Source organism: Cricetulus griseus, chromosome 3 (assembly GCF_003668045.3).
Source record: "Cricetulus griseus strain 17A/GY chromosome 3, alternate assembly CriGri-PICRH-1.0, whole genome shotgun sequence".
Taxonomy (NCBI): domain Eukaryota; kingdom Metazoa; phylum Chordata; class Mammalia; order Rodentia; family Cricetidae; genus Cricetulus; species Cricetulus griseus.
The window spans coordinates 32,339,900-32,365,498 of NC_048596.1; the positions used below are offsets into that span (position 1 = coordinate 32,339,900).

The 25,599-nt window shown below is 43.7% G+C and overlaps 1 protein-coding gene across 1 annotated transcript in view; it reads right to left on the minus strand.

The window, feature by feature from the left end:
* The window catches only part of Rcl1 (RNA terminal phosphate cyclase like 1), a 44,436-nt gene extending 19,290 nt beyond the window's left edge, over positions 1-25,146 (minus strand). Inside the window, exons 1-5 of the mRNA XM_027406442.2 lie at positions 24,897-25,146; positions 7,462-7,533; positions 5,810-5,985; positions 2,670-2,744; positions 2,097-2,221 (exon numbers count right to left, since the gene is read on the minus strand). Coding sequence (XP_027262243.1) covers positions 2,097-2,221; positions 2,670-2,744; positions 5,810-5,985; positions 7,462-7,533; positions 24,897-25,032 — 584 coding nt within the window. The 5' untranslated portion in view covers positions 25,033-25,146. The remainder of the gene's footprint in view (positions 1-2,096; positions 2,222-2,669; positions 2,745-5,809; positions 5,986-7,461; positions 7,534-24,896) is intronic.
* Positions 25,147-25,599: the final 453 nt, after the last annotated feature.

The following is a 25,599-nucleotide window of genomic DNA, read 5'->3' on the forward strand; positions in this document are numbered from 1 at the left end:
CAAGCATGTTGCGGGGCCTTAAGTCCTGGCTCTCGGCTTCCTACAGGGTAAGCCCTTGGGATGCAGAACTGAGACATTTTCTCAAACAAACCTGACTACAAAAAAACAAAACAAACAAACCAGCTTCCTCTTACCTTCATGAGACAGGAAGCTGTGTTTGGGTGTGCACTGAATGTATACACATGTGTGGTACATGGTGTGTGTGGAAGCAAAACAAACCAAAAGACTCAAACTAGCTTCTCTACTGATGGGAATAACCCCAGACTGTCCCACAAGTCCCCCCAACACACCCAGCTCTCCTGCCTGTCCCCCCAACCCATCCAGCTCTCCTGCTTGTCCCTGGCTTCTGCACCTAACTCCTCCACAATGAATACTGAGCTCTGGATCAGCAGCGCCTTAGCAGATACTGGTCTGCACTTTCAGGGGAACCAATCTTTATACTCCTCCTCACTTTGTCTTCACTTTCCAGTTCTGAAGGCCTCTCGGGGTTCAAGTCTCCTCTCTGCATTCTTCATGACTGCTGACTTTAAAGCATTCACTTCCAGCCCTCATCTTGCCCCAGAGCTACAGATCCTCAATTCCAATGTCCTTTCTAGACTATTTCACTGGAGCCATCAAATTGAGCATTCCTAATTCTACCTGTGGTAGTTTGACTGTAATCGGCCTCCATAATCTCATAGGGAGTGGCACTATTAGGAGATGTGGCTTTGTTGGAGTGCGCGTATGGACTTGTTGGAGGAAGTGTGTCACTGTGGAGGTGGGCCTTGAGGTTTCCAATGCTCAGAACACTGCCAAGTGTCTCAGTTGACTTCTTGTTGCCTGTAAGCTGTAGTACTCTCAGCCACCACCAGGTGTGCCTGCATGCCATGCTCCCCAGCATGATGATATGGACGGAACCTCTGAAACTGTAAGCCAACCACACCAATTAAATGTTTTCTTTATAAGAGGTGCCGTGGTCATGGAGTATCTTCATAGCAATGAAAATGCTAAGACACCACTCGACTCCTCTTTTGTCGCTACTGTCAGAGCAAGCATCCCTACCAGCAAGCCTTGGTGAGAAGCATCAAAACCATCCCCAATGACTCCCAATCCTCTTCCATGTGTGTGTCCCATACCCTCCCTCTACTGCCTCTGTCACTAGCAGCTCTCACCAATCCTCTGACTACCACCTTCCCTGCCTCTCTGCAGGGCACAAGAATTGTTACCGCTGCCTCTAAGTGGCTGCCATGAGGCAGCCATACTTTCCAAATGTTCCACAAACGTTTGTGCATAAGTTCTCCTCCTAATATGCAAATCTGCTTTCCAGATGAAAACCACTGACTTTTAAATAAAGGCCAACTGCTCAAAACAGCCCTCAGTTCTTCGTGGGCTCCTGCTCAATTCAGACCCCATTGTGTCACTGACCACCTGAGTCCTGTCAGCCTGCATTGCTAGCCCTCCCCAGGAGGCTGGTGTGCCACTTCCTCAGCAAAGGCCCACTTTTCTCACGGCACCGTCCTCCTGACTTGTCCTACTTCACAAGCCTCCGTCCTTAAAGCCTCAGCCAAATGCCTCAGCATTGCTCCAGGGGAAAACAGCAGAGGGTAAAGCCTGGAGTTACTGACAAGGTTTAAATCCCAGTTGTGCCGATTAGCTAGCTATATGACATTATTAGCAAACAGCTTTTATACCTCAGTTTCCCTTATCTAAAGCCTAACACTGAGGTGCACAGTTATCCTCCCCCAAAGGACACAGAAGAAGCACTTCACAGCGGAACATACTGCCACGATTCCAGCCCCCCAAACATCCTGCAGACAAGTGGCCCCTCCCTCGTCCCGGATCCCACGGCCACAGCTCCTACCCCAGCATCATTTTACATGTTATACTACAACTCCACAGAATTGTTTCCATCCTCAGAGAGTGTAGCAGGAAGTGAAGAAAAAAGATGAATCAACCTTGTCACTGTGAGGCACAGAATGAATAAAACAGATCTCAACCACTACAATTTCACCACTGAAACTTTTATGAGACTGTTGTCTAAAATGCAAATAGTGGAAAGAAGCAGAGCCGTTCTCTTCACAGGGCAAGAAAATAATTAGATCTGATGCAAAGGATACGCCATTCCTCTGATACGCTTGATTTTTCCTGGGTCTGTGAGCTGGACGGGCTTCAGGACCTTCCTTACAGGGCATGAGAAAAGCACTTCGCCTCCTCCTCCAGGAGGCATTCCCCGTCGCAAGATCTGCACAAAATGGTAAGGGGAACACAGGGGTTAAGGCAGACAACAGAAAACACGGCTCCCTGACATCCCAACCCAGGAAGGTTAAACCATTCCCACCAGGCTTTGAAGACATCACAGATTCTCAGGAGCCCCTGGACACAAATTATACCAGGGTGATTCAGACAAGACAAATAACGGGCCAGACTCCAACAGCTATGGTGTGGTGGGAAGGTTGCCATACCTGTAAAGTGTTTATAACAGCACCTACTAGAGTTAAGTATCACATGACTGCTGACCACTATTACCGATATTAAAGGGTCCCTTTCAGTTCAGGGTTTGAAGCATCAGCTAATAAGCCCTGTAAATCACCGTGATGTATGATGACCTGAAATGTGGCACGTGTCTCTTCCAATAAGTTAAATAAAAAAACATCTTAGATGTATAGAGCCAGCAGCTCCCACATTCTTACCTTAAGCTCAAATGACTCTCCATCAATTCCAAACTGTTTCAATAGAGGGAGTGCTGTTGCCTTAAGAACATCAACCTGGAAGTTAATTCAAAGTAGAATTTTTAATTAAATTTTGGACATGTAGATAGAGTTTGAAGCAAACAAGACTCAAGAGACTGCTAGACTCGCACAGAAAACAAACTGTAACCTCTGTTCATTTTCATCATTTTATTTGTTTCTTAATAAATACTATTATTATAGCATTAATTTATTATTCTTTTCCCAATATATATAACACTATGTATATTCTTTTTAGCACTTAGAGCTGCTCTCTCTCCAGGTCAGAGTAAACCAAAGAACTCACAAATTATACCAGGGTGATTCAGACAAGAGAGGTAAAGGGCCAGACTCCAACAGCTGTGGTGTGGTGGGAAGGGCGCAATACCCGTAAAGTGTTTATAACAGCAGCTATTACAGAGTTAAGTGTCACATGACTGCTGACCACTATCAAGAATCTTGATACAGGTGCCCAATCCACATTCTGGGGGGCTTAGGGGGATGATGCCCTCAAAGCATATGAGGCACTGAACTCCCAATGGTGATTACAAAAGCACTGACAGTTTGTGGCAAGATTTTGCCGATTATTGTTATCTCTTCCATATCCAGAGCTCCCGGACCCTGGGGAGGCTGAACTAGGAGAGAAAGCAAGGGTGGTAGCTTCGTGAGGAGAAGAGACCAGAAGCCCTGGTCCTGGTCCCAAACTCAACCCCTGATGGCTCCCTTCAAAAATACCCCAGCAATCTAAACTTCCCTCCCCAAGACAGGTGTCAAGCCTGTCAAAATGATGTAGAAGTAGAGATGACACAGAAGGCCTAGGAGCCCCTCAGAATGGACTGGGTGTGGTAGGAACGGATCCAGCAGGACCATTAAAGATCAGCTAATGTCATTAATCACATGTCCCTCAACCACGAGATAGTGTGCGCCATCTCTTCAACTTGCCAGCTTCCAAAAGAGAAAAAGTTTCAATGTACCAGCTGCCTAGTCTCAGGAACTTTGTGACAGCAAAGTTCAGTCTGTATCAGAAAAAGATACAGACTCTATCAGGGCCAGCTTGTGCCTTCCGGTTTCCAGCTACACACCCCAAGAGAATGAGAGTTCTTTAAGGGAAGAATTAATTACTCCTGACACCCATTCTTACGCAGAGAGCACCACCACGGGGAACACAGAAAAGAAGATGACTGAAGATCCCATAGGCTGAAGAAGTTACTCTTTAATTAAGCACTGTGCTGATATTTTGTGTATGGTCTAACAAATAAAGCTTGTCTGAACATCACGCACTTGCCATAGAGGCCAGGCAGTGGTGGCACACACCTTTAATCCCAGCACTAGGGAGACAGAGGAAGACAGATCTCTGTGCGTTCAAGGCCACCCTGGGCTACTCGAGACTGAATCTGTCTAAAAGAGAAACAGAGCTCACACAACCGTGACCCCAGCACTTAGTGTAACCTGCCTTTAACCCCAGCACTAAGGAGGTAGAGACAGGAACGAATATGGCTGGACGGAGAGAGGAATGTAAAGTGGGAGACATGAGAGAGATGAAGTCTAAGGCAGCAGTCTAAGGAGCAGTGCAGTCTGAGGATTTGTAGAGACAGGATGGCCCCTTTGGTCTGGGGACTCAGTAGAGGTAAGAGGTCTCTCTTGTGGCTGCTCCTTTACTTCTATGACCTTTTAGCATTTACCCCAATATCTGACTCTGAGTTTTTATTATTAAGACGTATTAGAACAAGGCACTTTTGTGTTAACTTAGTCTAGTCAGGTTAAACAAAGTCATTTTAGTCATAGCTGGCAAACGTAAAGCATCCCCTAACTGTGAGAACAGATGTGCTTTAAGCGCACTGCATACGGGAATTCATCAACCCATCGCTGTTACTAAAACATAAAGTGTTTTTTAAAAACGTTTAAATCAGTGCTCATGAGCATTAGCAAATATAGAACGAGCATGAACTAGAGGGCAAATGCTGATCCCCAAGCCTGCATTTACCATTACTTGAGACACTTCACCTACCTACAATCTAAAGGTGCAGGCGCCTCCTCTCCTATTTTAACAAAAGGAACCATTTCCTAGGATCTCCAGACAATGTGGGGAGATGGAACAAGACGCTCTAATTTAAAAGTCTAAACAAGTTACATAGCATTCTTTCACCCACAGCTGAAAACTGCGAATCTTGCACTGTACTTGGCCTCCTATGAAGAGTCCATGTAGCTAAATGTCCAAGAACTGAGGAATAAGTCCTCAGCTGCCCAAAAACATATTACATAATGGGACCATAGTGGGAACCTTGCTAAGTATGAGTGGTCACCATTAACTGTTCCTTCCCAGTCAGGAAACTTGCAACACCCTGCAGCTACCCTGTATCTACAGAGAAGATAAGATGTCTCTTCAGTGATGACTGCACGGCCACCAGCTGTCCAAAGCCTTTTCTAGATACTAAAGTGTCCTCACGGAGACTCCTTCCCTCCCCACAGGATGTTAACACAGACACTGGTAACTACGGTGGACAAAATGAAAATTTTTGTTGGGTGTTAAACCATTTTCCTCCTATCTACAGGAAAATTAACATGCCTAATGAGAAGCTTGCTGTGTCCCACAACTACCAACACTCACACTTTCCTTGCCTGTCCTCATGCCCACTTTGTCAAAAACTTCTTTATGTGAAGAGTCCTTGAGTTAATGGCGGAGGCCTGGACAGGACAAGATTACTCTGTGGCAATGCCCAGAGATAATATTTCCTGCCGCTTCTAACCGTGGCCTGCTGTCCTCGAACCTCAGTGCTCACGCGACTCCACCCACACTGCAGCCAGCAGGGCCACATTTCATGTCAAGCAGGATGAGACAGCCAGCGTCAGTTCTGAAGGTTTGTAGATTCAACAGAAAAAGGCACGTTGACGAATGTTAGCCAGCATCTCCAACTTGAAGATTGTGGGTCTTAACTCACCCATGTCTCGGAGTGAATTAACGAACTCTACGTCTCAAGGTAAGTGGCAAAAGAAATGCATGTAAAAACAAAACTATGCTCATAAGAAACTTTTTTTTTCTAAGAAATCGGGGCTATGACAACAGACAAAAGAAAAATCACAGTATGGTTTGACCTAATACTCACCGAAGGGTCAACTTGGTCATTGGTCACTCCTCGTAGAATGATTTTTAATGGGTGCTTCATAAACGGAGCCAGACAAAGCAGGGCCTCCAGGTAATAGCCAATGCTTCGGAGAACACTACAGTCATGCTCCACAGACCCCCCATACAGGAGGCCAGGCTGGTAATACAAGGTTGTTCCTTAAACCAAGAGGGAGAAAAAAAAAAAAAAAAAGTAAATGATACAGCAGGAACAAAATTAAGTATCAAGACAACAAACGTAGTGAGATGAGTTCCAAGGGGAATCTGTTCAAGTCATCCAGGGAGCTCAAAATGTCATTTCTCAGAGTCCAAACCTCATGTCAAAAGCTGACTCACCACCACCAAGCCTCTGAACAGTAATAAGTGGTGGATACAATTTAGTACCACTCATATAGAAACTCCTCCCTGAGCTATGTAAGTGGAACGCAGAAGGCTCCTAACAGTTGCTAAGCTTCCTTCCAGTACACTCAGATGCTGGCTGTGGGTCTGTGGACCAAAAGGTCAGCACACCAGCAGCCTGCATCCTGTAGACTCCCCTCTCTCATGCATCCCACTTACCAAACACTTTTGATACCCACACAACCCAGATTCTTGTGATATCAAATATCATCAGTGGTAGCATTTTAATTTGCTATTAGTTAGTAAAACATCAACTTATTTTGTCAGCTGACCCTCATCATTATCCTAGTTCAGTTTTCCACAGATTCATGCAATCCAAAAATATTCACACTGCATTTATCAGGGGAAGCACAGTCAGAAAAAGACAGATGAACAACTCATTCCCAGGCCTGTTCTTCATTAGGTGTGGCTGAATACAGAGACCCAAACATCTACCTGTGACTTTAAAGTTGCATTCTTTCTTAAGAGAGTCAACATACTGGAAAGGTTAAAGAATCCTTTGTGGAATGTAGGTGGACAGTTCATGGTTCCAACCAATGTCTGCCCTACTTCCTAGTCAATGAAGGGAAGAAGAGGCTAAGGCTGAAGGGAATTTCTTAAAATATATTTATATAAACTTGAATCAAGTCTTTAAAATAAATAGGTTTCGGTACCTACAACAATACAGTATACCTGGGTGTTTGCTGTAAGAATTCAACATGGTTGCACATGCTAAATTCAGAACGTTTACATATATGCTAAGTATATGAAGAACTGAATGCTCCCTTTTGTCTGAAATGACCACTTGTCTGTTTCTCTAAACCAAGTGCATTTCCTGTCTCTTTTCTTCCAGTGTTAAGGATTAAACCTAGGGCCTTGAGCAAGCTAGGCACACACTGTACCACTAACCTACAGCCTTAGTTCTGTTACACAGCTTAAAAATTGGGAGATTTCATATATTTATGCTTGTATTTGGTATGATTATGTGTGTACATATATGCATAGTCATACCATAAACACACTGGGTCTTTCCAGTTGAAAGTACTATAGTAATGATCCAGCACAATGAACTATCTTACAATCTCCACTCAGCACTGTCTTGGGTTAGTTTCAAAAGGTGTTCTCCAAACACTCATGCTGATGGCTTAGCTAACACAAAAGTCAGTAAAATACATAATACAGTATTACCACCCAAATAAGAAAGAGGAATGCTTGTGTAGTACAAGTAGGTGCTTTCAGAAACAGAGAGAAGCCTACCTGTTTGGTTGATTTCAATTCGAGAACCATTAGTTATTTTGTCCAACAGCCTTATAAAGCTTGCTTCAAAATCTGGGAGGAGAAAAAAGGTAAAATCGTCCGTCAAGCACCTTTTCTAAAAAGCACATGTCATTCAGGTCCTGAAGGAGCCTTTGCTTTTAACATGTCATCTGGAGTTCCCTTTGGAACTGGCTGACAGATCAGTCATGGGCTGAGGGACCTGAGGCAGTGAAAGAGCACTGATGAGAACAATTCAACTCTCACATCTGACAACAACAACAAATACACACACACACACACACACACACACACACACACACACACACACACACACACACACACACACACCCCACACTCTATCTAATAGGAATGCTAATTTTGCCCACACAGAACCTATAAAAAATCCTGGTGTGGCAGCACACAACTTTAACCCTTGCACTTGAGAGGCTAAGACAAGAGAATCTGAGTTCAAGACCAGCATGATATATACACCCAGTGAGCTCTAAGGCAGCATAGTGCCTCAAAACAAACAAGCAAAACTACCCGACCTCAGGAGGACGCACCACAGGTGGTAGTTTGGATGGGAAATGTCCCTCATAGTCCACACTCTCAGACTTTTGGGTGCTTGTGATCCTGTTTGGAAAGGGTTAAGAGGTGTGGCCTGGTTGGAGGAGATACATCATTGGAGACGGGCTTTAAGTGTTTAAAGACTTGTGGTGCCGCTTCCAGTTCACTTTCTCTGCTTCCAGCTTAGCTGAAAGTGTGAGCTGTCAGCTCTCCATCCCAGCCTCCATGTCTGCTGTATGCTACCATGCCCCCCATGATGACAGACTCTCGTAGATCTGGAACCATTAAGCCCAAATACTCTAGGTTGCATTGGTCATGGTTTTTGTTTTGTTTTGTTTTTTAAATCACCGCAGCAGAAAGTAATTAGTACGCCAAACAGAAGAAACAGCAGAAAGTGTGAAAACTGAAGTTGTCCTTTCTCCAGAACGTCTAGGAGGAGATGAAGTAGAGATCACCTTCAATTTCACAGATGAGGAATTCCCCCTCCCCTTCTGATCTGTAACTATCTGGCTAGTTCAGTTCGGGTGTGGAGGCTTTGTTGTTGTTTTGTATTGTATTAAAGGGGTATTTGAGGGTCTGGGGGGGGTGGCTCAGTAGGTAAAGTACACACTATAGCAATACCAGAGTTCAGGTCTGTTTTGTGCAAATGGTAATAACCCACCTGAAATTCCAGAGTGTGCAAGGTGGAAACTGGTCACCAGAGCAAGCCAGCTACAAGAGCGGAAAGCAGTGAGCTCTGGAGTCAACCAAGAGCTCTGCCTCTAACTGTACATAAGGTGAGGAGAGCCAGAAGACTCCCATTGCCAACCTTTGACCTTTACATGCATACAAATGTATACCCACATAGGCAAACACGCATTGCAAAACTAAATAATTCTTTAAAATCATACTTTAATATAAAACATTACTACCATCTATTTTAAAATGCATGAAAAGAATATTAATGAACAGATTTCTATTGATAGGAGTAGGTAGAATTTAATTTTCTTTAATTCCTTTCTAAATACATTTTTATGTATGTGTGGCTTTGCCTGCATGTATGTACAAGTATCAAGTACGTGATGGGTGCCCTTGGAGCCAGAAGCAGATGTCACATCCCCTAAAACTAGAGTGAAAGACAGTTGTGAGCCACCATGTGGGTGCTCAGAACTAAACCCCAGTCAGTTCTCTGCAAGAGCAGCAAGTCCCCTTAACTGCTGACAGTCTAGCCTCCCAAATTTGTTTTAATAGATATTATCTAAAATCTAGTAACTTGTCAAAAGTCAGGCATGGTGGGTTCACACCTGTAGTCCCAGCACTTGGGAGGCTGAGGCAGGAGGGACTGTTGGGAGGTTAGAGCCAGCAGAGGTACATAGTGAGTTCCAGGCAAGTCAACTCCTCAGTGAGACCAAACAAACAGAACACTAGCAATTCTTTAAAAGAGAAAGGGATGAAGGGAAGAGTGGAAGACAGGAGCATGAAAGGGGAGCATGTCCTCTAGCCTATCTCCCTGCCTCTCCAAAGCTCATGTCTTCAGTTACATCAGGACTGAGTTTACCTCTCCACTTAACACCTCAAACCCAAGCCCTTCTGATGGGGAAGGTCCTTCTGTATATATGTTTCTCTTATTGGTTGATAAATAAAGCACTGTTGGCCAATAGGGAAGCAAGATAGGTGGGGCTAGGAGAAAGGGAGGATTCTGGGAAATGTAGTAAAGAAGAAGTCGAAATGTGATCCTGGCAAGAGAGGACGAATCCCAGTAAGATAAGTCTTTATAAAATATATAGATTAACGGTTATGGTTGAAACTTAGGACAGTTTTAGCAAATGAGAAATCGTAGTCATTGGCCAGCAGCATTGTAAATAATATAAGACTCTGTGTGTTATTTGGGGGCCCTAGCGGGGCTCAGGAGGCTGGCGGAAAGAGTTCATCCATACATCCTTCCCCTAGGAAACCTGAACTTCTTTCTCTACTATGCAAGGAAGGATTCTGCAAGCAGTTGAATGAATGGCCCTCAATCAACACTCCTTTTTTGTTGTTGTTTTTGTTTTGTTTTTCCAAGACAGAATTTCTCTGTAGCTTTGGAGCTTGTCCTGGAACTCGCTCTGTAGACCAGGCAGAGATAGTCAGATCACTGTGAGTTCAAGACCAGCCTGGAGTACACAGTGAGTTCCTGAACAGCCAGGGCTACACAGAGAAACTCTGTCTAAAAAAAAACAAAACAAACAGAACAAACAATCAACACTCCTTTTTAGTAAGAGCAGTATGGATCACAGTAGACCCCCAACCAAGCAGTGATTTAAGTTTCCAGTTATTTTCTGTTCACTTGTTTGTTTTTTGTTTTTCAAGACAAAGTTTCTTTGTGTAGCCCCAGCTGTCCTGAACTCACTCTGTGGAATAGCCTGGCCTTGAACTCAAACTCCCAAATGCTGGGATTAAAGGGGTGTGCCACCACGCCAGCTTAATTTTCCAGTTTTAATTGCTACCAGGCAGGCCTATGGAATCTGGGAAAATAAAGGCACTGCTACCAAGGCTGAGGACCTGAGTTTGATCTTTGGGCCCCACATGATGGAAGAAGAGGATTGACAGGTTGTCTTCTGACCTCTACATGCACGCATACAAAATAAATTAAATAAATGTTTTTTTAAAGATTACTACCAGTCAATGACAGTGAAAATATTAAATAGAAAGGTCTAGAAATAAACAATTCTTTTCAGTTCTCCCAAGATGTGAATCCTACCTTTATCCAGCACATTGAAATCATATATTCTACATACCCACTGGTATCTTAAATCTTCCTAGGTGTCATAGCTCCACAGCTGTGGTACCACAGCACTTTGTTCAAGGCTTCTTTATCTTACCCAATGATGACCCTAAAGCACAAGGGCAGTGATGCTAGCATCGTGGCCATGCTTAGGAGAAGCATACGCATACCATTTATGTATAGAGAAAAAAAGTTTCGCAAGGAATGGTGGTGCATGCTGACAATCCTAGAACTAGAGCGGCTGGGATAGGAGGATCAAGAGTTGAAGTTCAGTGTGGAAACAAAGCAAATACCAGGCCACCCTGAGCTACACAGTGAGACCCCGACTAAAATAAAAACAAAACTGCAAAACTAGAAGAGTTCAATGCTATGTGCCGTCAGGCATCAACCCGGATGGGGGGCTTGGTGGGGGACGGGCATATCTTAGAAGAAATGCCTCAAGGAGAAAGGGTATAGCAAGGGTATTCAAGAATCTTTAGCTTCAGTTTTACACACACACACACACACACACACACACACACACACACACACACATATATGAAGTTCTTTTATAAGTAGCATTACAAAAACTTGAAAGTAACTGAAGGATGGCATTCATTATTTCTATAGAACATTCTATTTCTAAAAACAGGCACAATTTGTATGACAATGCCACTTTCTAGTTAGGTTTACAGGAAATGCAAAGTACTCTGAAAGAAGTAAGCTTTTAATTTGCTCAAGCTTTCTAGAAGAGGCATTTGACAAATGAAGCCTAAAATTAAAGTCCCATAGATCTTACAGATTAAGAAAGAGAAGGAAAAAGTAAAATGGAAGGGAGGAAGAGAGGGAGGGACTTTAAAATCATTTTGTTTTGCAATCCACGGGTACTCTTAATCATGACCTCAGTCAGAAGCCATCATTTGGCAGGAACATGAGTAGGAAGAGAACAGCACCTTAAAAGACCTCCAGGCAGGATCAGCCCGGGTCACTGCAAACATGCACTTCAGAAAGCCAGACTCCAGCTAGTTCCGGAGTCCTCCTACCAGTGAAGGTACAGCTCCATCATCTGGTGCAAAAGATCATCTCAAATCCATCTAACAAGTAGAGTCAATTCCCCAGCCTCATAAGCCGGGAGGCACATGAGTGTTACCCATCCAGCTCCCTACCTGGAATCTTCCCTTCTGGGTTACTCCTTGGTGTCTAAAACTTCAGCCAGATGAAAAACTTAGGGTAGCGTTTCAAAATCAAGCACAATGCTACTGCACTGTGTTGGAATACACAATGTAACTCAGATGTGGCTGCCATCAGACACAGCAGACGGCTGTGAATGTTTAAGTGCACAGACGCAGAAAAGGGTCTACACTTCTTGACCTGGGTGGGGGTCACACAGGTTAGGGTACAATCTCTCAAGCATTGTTTTATGTCTTAAAGTATCTCTTGAGTTCTTTTAAATGTTTTAATTTAAATTTATCGTGTGTGTGTGTGTGTGTGTGTGTGTGTGTGTGTGTGTGTGTGTGTGTGTTATATGTGTCATGGTGTGTATGTGAACATCAGAGGGCAATTCTCTTGAGTCAGTATGTCTACCTTTGTGAGTATTCCAGGGATAGGACTTGGGTCACCAGGCTTGCACCAGAAACACCTTTGCCCACCAGTCATCTTGAAGGCCCAGATTTATACTTTAAAAACAAGGGTCATATACATTCCCATCTGAGGCAGGAGGACCAAGACTTTAAGGCCAATCTGAGACACACAGACAACCCTTGTCTCAAAAAGGAAAATAAATAAAAGATAAAAAAGAGCTAAGCTGGGCATTGGTGGCGCACGCCTTTAATCCCAGAACTCAGAAGGCAAAGGCAGTGGGATCTCTGAGTTCGAGACCAGCCTGGTCTACAGAGTGAGCTCCAGAGAAACCCTGTCTCAACCACCACCCTCCTCCCCCACAAAAAGGAGCTAGTCCCCCAATCCCCCTTTTGTTTTTCTTGAGACAGTGTGTGTGTGTGTGTGTGTGTGTGTGTGTGTGTGTGTGTGTGTGTGTACATACACACATACATGCATGCATGCATACATATCCTAGCTGCTATGGAATTTGCTATGTAGACCAGGCTGGCCTCACACTCTTAAGATCCACCTGAAAGGAGCAAATTTCAATGAACTAACTATCCTTAGGAGTTAGGTTGAGAGGTATTCTAACTCAATTGTCTACAAATAGCAGGCTGGCTAGCTCACAGCACATCCACAGCAGAACACTGCAGCCTTGGAATCAATGACACTTTTGATGTAATCAACTAGTATGAGTCACCTCAAATGTACAATAAGAAAAACTGTGAACCACGAAGATGACTATGTAAAAACAGTGTGTGTGTATGTGTGTGTGTGTGTGTGTGTGTGTGTGAGAGAGAGAGAGAGAGAGAGAGAGAGAGAGAGAGAGAGAGAGTGACAGAGAGAGCACGCATTTATGAAAACAAAAAAACACAGAGCCTGGAAGACACAAATTAGCAACACTGGCTGTTTCGGAGTGGAGACTAGAAGACAGACTCTAAACTTTTTTTTCTCTCTAAACTCTGAACCATGCACATAATTTCACATAAAATCCACATACTTTTCCACACACTTTAAAAGTTAAAGAATGATTTCAGCAAATTCTGTAATACTATACAGTTGTCAAGAATGTTTTAAAGCCTGACCTGCAGGGTATAATTGTAATCTCAGAACTCAAAAGGCTGAGGCAGGAAGAAATGAGTTCCAAGTCAGCATGGGCTACACAGTAAAAGCATTTCTCAAAAAAAGAAGGAAGAGAAAAAATAAGGCTTAAAGGAATTATTCAATTGCACAAAGAAATGCTCACACTATATTAAAAGAAGGGCTAAAAGGATCATAGTCAATGTGATTTCAAGTTCTTTAGAAAATAACAGGAAAGCAAGACAATAAATGGTTAAGTTAGTGTCATGTTTCCCCATTAAGTTCCAAAGGCAGAAATTATACACATCCAATTCTCAGTTAAGAGATGTCCTGTCCAATAAAAAAAGAGAGAGAGATGTCCAATCATTTCAAAAAATATTGCCTTATATAACATTTTATAATTTCTAGACCTGTATAATTCTTAAAGAAACATGACGTTTTTTCCTAGATTGTGATCAGAGGAAAAGCTATACAGAACACAATAAAATATCTTCAATAGAAACACAAATCATGAAAGTATATGGGAGGTTTACTAAAGCAAATGTCACCACTCTAAACTTTTATGAATTAGAAGGAAAAAGGGGGAAAAAAAAAAGGACACAGGTGGTGCACGCCTTTAATCCCACCACTCGGGAGGCAGAGCCAGGTGGATCTCTGTGAGTTCAAGCCCAGCCTGCTCTACAAGAGCTAGTTCCAGGACAGCTTCCAAAGTCACAGAGAAGCCCTGTCTCGAAAAACTAAAAAAAATAAACAGATGAACTGAGAGCTTAGGAACAGTAAAGAAAATCTAGCAGTAAAAGTCTGGAAGGCTGCCTGGGAAATGGAGGTGTTCTGTAGTCTAGGAATTAAAGCACACAAACTATTCCAATTATTTAAAATTTTGAACAACAATAGTTTCCCCAAAGAAATATTACTTTTATAACATAAAGATGAAAGTACGTTTTGTCTCATACATGCAAATTTTGTGTGTATTATGGTTTTCTTATATGAAAACCAAAGAAATAAAATAAAAACCAGATAAGTAAGATAAAAGGAAAGAAATAAAACCAACAACACTAATACTGAGGATCCAAACTCATGTTCTCATGCTTGCAAGCACATCATCAACTAAGCTAGCTCCAAGCTCCCCTAGGATTAAGAACTTCTGCAATAAGCTAGTCTCTATTATTACATTTATAATGAAGCCAGCCCAAAACAAAGCAGAAGACACAAAAAGATCCAAAACAAAGAGAATGAGAAAATGTATTACTATCGAAGAACAGTGGTGAAGGCCTTGGAAACTTCAACAGTCAAAAAAAGTCAAATTAGTGATAATTGTATCTTCCAAAGTACAATAAAAGAACATACAAAGAGGATTCCTGCGCAGGCGTTGGTGACACACGCCTTTAATCCCAGCACTCAGGAGGCAAAGGCACAAGATCTCTGTGAGTTCGAGACCAGCCTGGTCTACAAGAGCTAGTCCCAGGACAGCCTCCAAAGCCACAGAGAAACCCTGTCTCGGAAAAAAAAAAAAAAAAAAAGGAAGGAAGGAAGGAAGGAAGGAAGGAAGGAAGGAAGGAAGGAAGGAAGAATGGAAGGAAGGAAGAAAGGAAGAAAGAAAGAAAAGAAAGAAAGGAAAAAAGAGAACTCCTGCAAGACAATAACGAACATTAATTTTCAAAAATAAGCTAAAGTACAAGCTAATCTCATTTAATGAAAACAGGTCAAAAAACCCCAAATAACACCTAAGTAAAGAAATGCACATCATCATGTATTTTTTAATCTCCCACTCTGACTAAGAAGGAAGTCTGGACTAAGAATCTTAGTCTGGATGGAAATGTCTGCTTTCTAATAAGAAACACTGTAGATGGAATATAAGAATGCCTATGTCACTACATCACTTAACACATAAATAAGGGGGAAATCAAGTAGCCTACTAGTGAAAAGGACCTGCACATTCTGTTTTGAAAGGTACGGTGAGCTTACTAATTTTAACAAAGGGTTTATTTAATAGAAGCCTTAGTTCAAGAACGGAGAAATCTTCCTTAGTCACGGGTGAATCAGTACTAAGTTCTGAATACAATAGACTTTTCCTCTATACATTATGTATCTACATTTAATTTGCGAATTAAGAGGCCAATCATAACTACTCACAAAACAACAATTTCAAGAAAATACCGAAAGCTACACGAATGTGCTGTCTCTCATCTCACTGTACCACCTTCACCTTTCTGACAGTGCGCTGCTTCCGTATGATGACGTGAGGAGAGTAATGAACGCGGTGGAGTAGCACAGCTCTGTGCTGTAAGGATTACCAGAAGGTAATTACAATGACACCTTTGTTACTGAATTTGGGGGCAGGGACACGACTAGTGACCCAAATCAAGTCTAGCCACCCATCCTCAATAAGTCACTTAGAGGAGCCAAATTAGCCTGGGGGCTGTGTTGCACACCTTTAATGCCAGCACTTGGAGGCAGAGGCAGGTGGATCTCTGTGAGTTCCAGACCAACTTGGTCTACAAAGTGAGTTCCAGCATGGCCAGGGCTCAAAAAACAAAACAAAACAAACAAACAAAAAGAGCCAAATTAAAAGTGGAAAGAAGAAAAAGGAGATTTATTCATGTGGCCACACCGGGAAACCTGAGATCAAAGTTAAAAGACAGGGCCAAGAATATTTACATCTAGGCATTTCTGGTCAAGGTGCGTTCCAACTAGCATTGACCTGCCATTGTCTAGGCTCTTATCAGCAGAAAGCCTACCCAACAACAGCAGAATATGCGCTTGTTCTAAGTGACCACAAAATTTATACCAAAATAGACTTAAAAATTCTACAAATTTAAAAGTTGAAATCATACTGATATCCTCATACCACAGTAAAGTTAAAATCAGTATCACAAAGAAAGCAAGAAATAATCCAAACACTAGGAAATTAAACACGATAATTAATAATCCATGGGTCAAAGGAAAAATTTTAAATCACACTGAACTGAAAGAAAACAAAAATACAACGTACGAAAATGTGTGGGACATGGCTAAAGCACTACTGAGTGGGACTTCTTGTGCACTTCACGCTTTTATTAGAAAAAGACATCTCCATCAAAACTCCACCTCAAGAAGCTAGAAAAAGAAAAGCAAAATAAAGCCAAAACTAAAGAAATGATACAAGCAGAAATTAAATTAAAACAAGAGAAACTGAAACAAAGCCCTACCCCTCCCATGACCATGGGAGTAAAGGGGAGGGGAAGACCAGAGCCTCAAGTACTCTGGGCAAATGCTCTACCATTGAGCTATAGCCAAAAAAATCTCAAGAATACAAACAATTATATTTTAAAAGGGGCAATGACATGAAAAGACATTTCATAAAAAACATTAGATATATGGTAGCACATGCAAATTAATACAATGAAAAATGACTTCATAGTAAGCATGGCCCAGAATGACTAAAATAAAAGGTATTTCAAATGCTGGTGAAGGTGTAGAGAAACCGAAGCACTTGTACATTGCTGATGCTAATACAAAATGGAACCCACACTGAAAGAACCTGGCACCACCTTAAAAGAGGCAAATGACCATGCAACCAGAAAAAGGAAGACTGTGGGCCTCATAAAATCCAACCCACATGGGGCTAGAGACATGGCTCAGTGGTTAAGAGTACTACTTGTTCTTCCAGAGGACCTGGGTTCAATTCCTAGCACCCACATAAATATTCACAACCATGTGTAACTCCAGTTCCAAATCTGATGCCCTCCTCCTCTGACCTCCGAGGGCACCAGGCATGTATTCAATATGCAGACAAAATACCCTCACATTAGAACAAAAGAATCTATTAATTGTGTAGAATAGTTCAAAATTAGAAACGAGCCAGCTGTTATTTTTTAAAAAAGTTATTTTAAAAGACAAGGCAGAGATACTTTCGATTCATTCTCATACTCGGGAATTTTTTCATTTTATTTATTTATTTTTGGTTTTTCGAGACAGGGTTTCTCTGTGTAGCTTTGGAACCTGTCCTGGCACTCACTCTGTAGACCAGGCTGGCCTCGAACTCACAGAGCTCTGCCTCTGCCTCCCGTGTGCTGGGATTAAAGGCGTGCGCCGCCGCCGCTGCCGCCGCCACCACCACCAACAGGCCTCAGGAATTTTTTTTAAAGGACCAAACTATATTAAAAAATAAAAGTTTAAAATAATTTTCACTCAATAATCCACAAGCTGCATGCTGTCAAGGATAATTATGAGCACAGCCCAACAAACTCCTAAACTTACTTTAAATATCAACTCTAAGATTTTAAGGTATGAACTTTGTAACTTTGTATATAACATTGTTGTATCAAAAAGACACCCCTGTTGTATCAAAGAGACTATTGTTGAATGAAGCATCTACCCAATATACTTTATAGTTCCACTCATATAACCTTTTTTGTTTTGTTTTGTTTTTAGAGACAGTGTTTCTCTGTATAACCCTGGCTGTCCTGGAACTCACTTGTAGACCAGGCTGGCCTCGAACTCAGAGATCCATCTGCTACCACCTAGTTTATATCACATTTCTTAATGACAAAACTGGAACTAGAGAACAGATGAGAAGGAATGAGTGAAGGAAGACAATGGGTGTGAGTGAAAAGGGGCAATATGATTAACTTTTCCTTTTGATTTTAGTTGTGGGGGGAGGGAGAGCATCAAGGTCCATCAGGTAGGTAAGGAGAGGAATATACTCTTCAGGGAATGGTATAGTGAAATGGGAGCCAGGAGGATAAGTCTCACAAGGAGGCATGCGGGTATCATTCAGGGCAGTAAAATATTCTTCGTAAGAAGCTGAAGAAGTCTCTGCGGCTTCAGGGAAAGGCAGGACTGTCTTCTCAATGGGACTCACTGCACTCCAGTATTGGGAAGGGAGAATGGTAGCCATTCCACTGACTCTGGATTGCCTTCCTTAATGTAGATCATGTCAGTGAGGCAGCGCTAGGGAGGCAAAGGTTTGACTGGTGTTAGAGTCTATATTTCCAGGTATTGCCACAGCAGCTAGGCAGGCCTCCAACCCTTCCACCTCTACCAAGGATTACACTGGCAAAAACCCCCCAAGGGGAAAAGCTCCTGAGGCAAAGAAACATCTCAAGGCTAGTCATCTTCCAGGGACAGTCTGATCAGAATGCAGATTCTGTGCAACAGGCCACCTTCAGTGTGTACAGGAGGTACTGTCTGCCATAGTCCTGCCCCAGGCAGCTGGCTGCAGATGCAGACTGCAGAATTCCGGCTTGCTGCCATCATGAACCACAGGTGCCCCAACAGCCACTTGGCAGCTTCTGGCCAAACCAAAGTCGGCCAGTTTGACTGTCCCACTTGTCATAATGTTTCTTGGTTTCAAGTCTCTTGTAATTGACATAAAGGATGAATCTAAGCTTTTAAAAACGAGTGCATTAGATCCTTAATGGTCTCAGCCTGATGGGGGGTTCCTAGTCTAGTCAAATATTCCTTAGGTCTTGGTCGATGTGCCTCAGAAATACCACCTCACCAACTGTGCTGAGGGGAAAACCGCCTCTAGCTCTCACCCATTAAGAAATCTCATACTCTTTTTTTTTTTTTTTTTAATTGGTGGAGGTATAGAATCTACTGTGTGAATGACCAGCCTGTCCCATGAGCTCCAGTACCAAATTCAGACCCTGGCTCATATGAAGAAGTGCCCATTCTCATATCAGGAGAAACCCTCACACCGAGCCAAGAGCTCTAGGATGGTCTGTATAGACATGTGAAAACCAGGTAATGTGGGGAAGTTTCATAGTCATAAAGATGTTCTGTAGCTCCCTGTGTCAGTATGGATACCCTGGTTGTGATACTATTGGTACAATGGATTGATCAGACGGCCCCATTAGGAATGTGGGTAGGGTATAGACAAGAATCTTCTATTTAAGCTGGGCAGTGGCGGCACACGGCTTTAATCCCAGTTCTTGGGAGGCAGAGGAAGGCAGATCTCTGTGAGTTCAAGGCCAGCCTGGTCTACAGAGTGAGTTCCAGGACAGCCAGAATTGTTTCACAGAGAAACCCTGTCTCAAAAAACCAACAAACAAAAAATAACCTACTTATTTCAACTGTCAATGAAGTTACAATGATCTCAAAAAGATTCAGTTAAAAAAAAAAAAAAAAGATGGCACATAGTTCCAACAAAATAGCATTCTTACAGCATCCAAACAAGAGCAGAAAACAGGTCGTTCAGATTCTTGACAAGTTTGGTATGTCTTGTTTGAGGCAGCCAAAGATCATCACTTGGGAGTACAACAGAGGCACAAGGCAACTCCTAATTAACAGGACAATATGCAACCTCTACATGTCATTATCTGTCCTCTGGCTCCCTCCAATCCAGTTGTCTTAACAATTCCAATTACCAACTCATGGGGGGGGGGGGAATTATAGGCTCACCTTCCTTTTAGAAGACCTAATTTACAAGCAGCAGATTTACCTCCTAAGTCCACCAGCTAACCAAAAGCTGTTTTCCTTCTCAAAGAACCTCATGTAGCATTTCCACAGCACATCTTAAAGGATTCTTTCGATTAAAACTCTGCTTAACCTTCCCATTTCAGGACGACATCTACTTAAGCATGTGGAACATTCCCACAGACCCAAGTAGCTCTTCCAATTTTGCAGAAGACGACTCTGACGCAGAACATATGAGTGACCAGGTAAAAGCAATCTTATCAACTGACTCCTAAACTTAATTAACACTTCTACCCAAACCAAGTGTTGACACCATTTGGATGATTCAAACAACTACCTATCATGTGGACTTCTCCATTTAGCCCTCGCATAACAGAAATTATTAGACCAAGTGAACTCCTTAAGCCTGTGTGAAATCCAGAGGTAAAGATACCCTGGACAAGCCAGGCGTAGTGGTTCACGAATTTAATCCCAGCACATGGAGACAGAGGCAGGGATCTCTAGATGTCTCAGAGTTCAAGGCCAGCCTGGTCTACAGAATGAGTTCCAGGACAGCAGGGATACACAGAGAAACACTGGGTGAGGGTGGGGGTGGGGGTGGGAATGGGGGTTACCTGGAACAGGTGCTGTATCATGCCAATGAAGAACACCCAAGTCTGTAACAGGAAAAGAAGCCCCTCAGGCTGGAGCTGGCTGAACACTGTAGTCCTCATGAAATAAGACACTTAAACCCATCAGCTCACTTAACTATCCTGGCTATTTTACTTTCAATAAAAAGACAGAAACAAGCCGGGCGTTGGTGGTGCACGCCTTTAATCCCAGCACTCGGGAGGCAGAAGAAGGCAGATCTCTGTGAGTTCGAGGCCAGCCTGGTCTCCAGAGCGACTGCCAGGATAGGCTCCATAGCTACACAGAGAAACCCTGTCTCGAAAAACCAAAAAAAAAAAAAAAAAAGACAGAAATATTACTTCCTTCTCTGACATGAAGAATACAATGAGGCAGTATAATTGGTTGTGTTCAAGAGTGAACTATAAATTGCTTATGATTATATTTTTGTTGCTTCTGTTTTATTTAGTGTTTTGCCCTTTAATACAGTTCCTCATGTTGTGGTGACCCCCCCCCACCATAAATTTACTTTCCTTGCTACTTCATAACTGTAATTTTACTACTATTATAAATCCTAATGTAAAATCTGTTTTTCCCAATGGATTTAGGCAACCCCTGTGAAAGGGACGTTTAACCCCCCAACCTCATCCCATGGGGTTTCCACCTACAGATTGAGAAGGGCTGGCCTAGCTGACCCCGCTAACATGCTCCATTCCTGAGTTCTGGGGTTACAGCAGGTGTGTGCCACCATACCAGGTATGTCTGTAGAGTTCATTGAAACCATTCCAGAACCATCTTTCTTTAGAATCCTATTTCTTTTCATTATTTAAACCTCTCTGCACAGAAAATGGGCAATTTTATTTAATGTGTCAGTTTCTTTGCCTGAAGTCCCAGGGCTTGGGTATGACCTGAGTTTCATTCACTTCTGAAAGCAATGGTCTTCCTTTGCAGCCCAGACTAGCTGCAAATTCAGCCTTCTCTACAGGAGGTTACAGGTATAAATACTACCATTACTAGTTCCTTGGGCAGTTCTAATAGGACATATTGTTATTCCTAAGAATTTAAGACATAAAAGCTTTAATTAATAAAGTCTAAGAGTTTTTAAACACCAGTACTGACATTTCAATAAAATTACTGCTGTTATAAAGAATAATTCTTGACTGTAAGGTTCATCCTGTATATTGTAGAGTATTAGTAGTTTCTTGGGCTCTCCTTGGTAATTTCCCCAGTAACATCCAAAAATGTCTCTAAATACTGTCAGCATCCCAGAGAGCAAAACTACCAATAATATGCAAATATGTAGAATTGGTCACCTAAAAGGGAAACTTCAAAGGCACAACAGAATTCTCTTTAAATATTTGGAAAGTTTCCAATGGCAGCAGAGAAAGGCTTGGGACCCCAGACAGCACAGTTTTACCCACACTAAACTGGCCCCTGTTCCTCCTGCTCCCTGGGTCCTGCTCATGCCATCTAAGCATTAGTTAGACCCCATAGTCGTCATCCCATGAAGCAGGACTACTTGACCCCACTTTACTGACGGAAAAACCTGAGTTCATCAATGTGTTTTCCTTTGACATTTATTTATGTGTGTAAGAGGTGGGTATGTATGCATAGAGATCAGAGGACAACCAGAGAGAGCACTGTGGTGCACTCTTAGACACAGACAGATACAAAATACTTAAAAGGAACTGTTTCTTTAACCTATAGAGATCCTCACAGCCACCATCTCCACTGTCACAACAGAAGGACATCCAGAATGTCTTCCTTACAACTGCTAGGTTACTTATTTATTCTGTGCTCTGGGCTCCACACTAGACTCTGGCTACTTCATCATGCTATTCCACTCAAGTTCTTCCTGCTACAATTCAAGGGCAACCAACTTCTAGCTATAGTCCCCTCCCACAAAGCCTTCCACATAATGAGGCTCAATAAACTTCTGACTAGTCCCGAGGCAGGCTTTCTCCAAAGGGCACTCACTTTGGGATGTTTAAACAAGCACCCTTGGGGGATGTGACTGCTTTTTACGTTTCAGATGGAGACTGTACAAATCCCATAATCCAGGTCAGTAAGAGGCAGAGATGAAGTTCCCACAGATTTGACTACCCAAATCATGTGTCCAAGGCTACATACATGTTTATGTGTATGTATATTTTATGCACACTTAACCTGAGTACATACTCATATGCACATTGTCTACAAACGAAAGTAGAGATGTGTATCTGGGTCCCTCTGTAAGTAACCAGACAGATGAGCATCTAGCTAGAAGGTTCCTAAGCCCTTAAGTCAGCACAAGGTCTATGGCAGACTCTATTATACTAGTACATTGAGGAGGTAGCTGGTTGGGTTTTTCTGTCAATCTGACACAAACCAGAATCATCCAAGAAGAGGGATTCTCAGTTCAGAAAGTACATCCATCAGATGGGCCTATCTGCAAGCCTGTAGGACATTTACTAGATTGATGACAAATGTGCAAGCGCCCACCCCACTGTGGGTGATGGCACCCCTGGGAGGGTAGTCCTGTGGTGTCTAAGAAAGCAGAGTGAGCAGATCACCAGGGGCAAGCCAGCAAGCAGCATTCTTCCTTGGTCTCTGGTTCAAGCTCCTGCCCTGGCTTCTCTTCCTGATAGGCTACAACTTAAGTTGTAATAAACCCTTTTCTCCCCAAGCTGCTTCTGGTTATAGACTTTTATCACAACAACAGAACCCCAAGGCATGAGGTAAAGCAAACATCAGTGCATCCCATAAAATAACTACCTCCCCGGGTACCAGAATCCCCTACCCTTCAGAGAAAGGCAAGTGTCAAGTCCTATGTGAGTTCCATTCAAGTTCTTAGAAACATGAAATAGTATACTGGATGGAAGGCACCAATCAAGGGCCAACTCTGAATTGTTTCTTATGAGTAATATATTTGTGAAAGAAGGCCTAGGGTCTCCAGGCTAAAGCACTTGTGGTAAAATAATAATAATAATTAAAAAACAAACAAAAACCGTGCCCAGTAGTCATAGCAGAAGCAAGGATGGGGTTGAAAAACAACAAAGCCAACCAAACAATAACTTTTCCCAAGGACCAGATTTAAAACTTGGGGGAGGGGTTTAAGGGAAAGAGCACCAGCTATTCAGCGGCCTCTCCTCAACTTTGAGGTTGACAGTTTTCTTTCAGTTTTTTTTTTTTTTTTAAAGGTCTAACTATGTAGCCCTGGCTAGCCTGGAACTCAATGTGTAGACCAGGATGGCCTTGAACTTGTGATCCTCCTGCCTCAGCCTCCTGAGTGCTGGATTACAGGTGTATGACCTGTGTTCTCTCCAGCACTATGGGGAGCACAGGAACTTAATCTTAACCTTACTAAGCCTTTCTAGCCTTCTGTTTCCATCACCACACACAAAATTTCAAGAGTGGCAGAAACGAAATTACCAATAAATAAATAAATAAATATTCAGACAGATGATGAAATGTCTAGTCATCTATTCCAGGAGCCTCTACAAAGTTAAACACATCAGCCTGACCCAGAAGTCTCCTGAACCAACTACAGCCCCTCTCTACCTTCAGGCTATGGGAAGGTTTTGATTCAATTGTCTCAATTTGGAGAGATCAGAGAGACACTTTTGAACGTGTACCTAAATTCTAGGGCAACAGCTGAAAACCAAAGCCACTTAATGAGATGTGGGTTCCAATGATCGGTTTAACCCATCTGCCTTTGTGGGGCAAATAAATAAAAGAGCTCTGAAGCCTATAGCTAACTGTTTGGTGCTGCTTTTCCTGAAGATAAGACAATTAGGTCTATGACTTAAAAATTAACTCCACTGAGCGTAATGGGGCAGGCCTGTAATCCCAACACCCGGGAGGTGAAAGCAGAAGGAATAGGAGTTGAAAGCTCGGCTATAACCCAAGTGTGAGCCTAGCCTGGGCAACATGAGACCCCATTTCAAAACAAAACAAAAACCCATCCCAAAGATTCTCGAGTGCGCACATCAGTAACTAATAGAAACAAGCACATCATTTAAAAATAAAATTTCGTAACTGACTCCCGAAGAGATGTGGGGGGCCGAGACACAATGGCGACAAGAACTGGTGTCCAAGCGGGGCAGCGGTTTCAGAGACAGACCTGCTTTTCAGAGAACGGGGAGACCAACCAGTGGTACTTTCCTCTCCAAATGTCTGACCGTTACTACGTGTTGGTCCAATAAACTATTTTTTCTCCTTCGAGAGGTCTATGGCGAAAGCAAGCGTCTCAAGAGAGGGGAGTGAGTGGGCGACGCCTACGATTCGTAGCAGCGCGCCTGCCAGGAAAACGTGTAGCTGTTTACTACCCGCGCCCGGGAGCCGCAGGGAATCGTTCCACGCGTGGCGCAGCTCGGGACCAGATCCGCCTCCCGCGCCGCCCGACCACCAGCCCTCCCACGCACCCCGCGGCGGCTCGGGACGGCGACCCCGATCCCCGCCCCCACGCCCCCTCCCGAGTCACCTCGGAGGCCCGGGTTGTCGTCCCTGGCCCGAATCCTGCGGATCTTGACCGGGCGCCCGCTCAGGGTGGACAGGACCAGCCGCTGGCGCAAGAAGTTGCACCCCGCGTAGCTGAGGGAGTGCGCCTGGGTCGCCATGTGCGCGCGGCGCGCCGAGGGCTGGGAGCTGGGAACGCGACAGGGACCACCGCGGCCCCCGACGCGTCCACGTGGTTTGGAACAGGAAGACAGAGCGACTAGACACCGGGTCAGAGGGGAGCGGGGCGGAGCCAGTGGCCGCCTGCCCGCCTCCTCGCCTGGCTGGGGCGGCCCGGGCGCCGGGGCACGCTGCCATTGGTCTGTGGGGGAGCAGGGCGTTGCCCTTTCTGCGCCGCCATTGGTCTGCTCTGTAGCTGGGCGGTGCTCTGGCCGCGCCGCCATTGGCCGGTAGTGAATGAGGGCGGTGCCCGGGGCCCCAGCAACAGCGCGCGGCTGCAGGACGCGTAGCGCTGCGGGGAAACCTGGGCGCCCAGACGGCGGTGGGGTCTGTCTGTGTGCGGCTTCCCCGGCCTGAGAGCTAGACGAAGCAATGGCTCCGCCTGGGTGCCCGCAGCTGCCTGGTACTCAGCCTTGCATCTGCAGCAGCCCCTTGGCGAAGATGCTATGCACCCCCGTGTTTTCCCGACAGATCAGAGAACAGGGTTGGCGCGCTTACCCTGTTGTTCT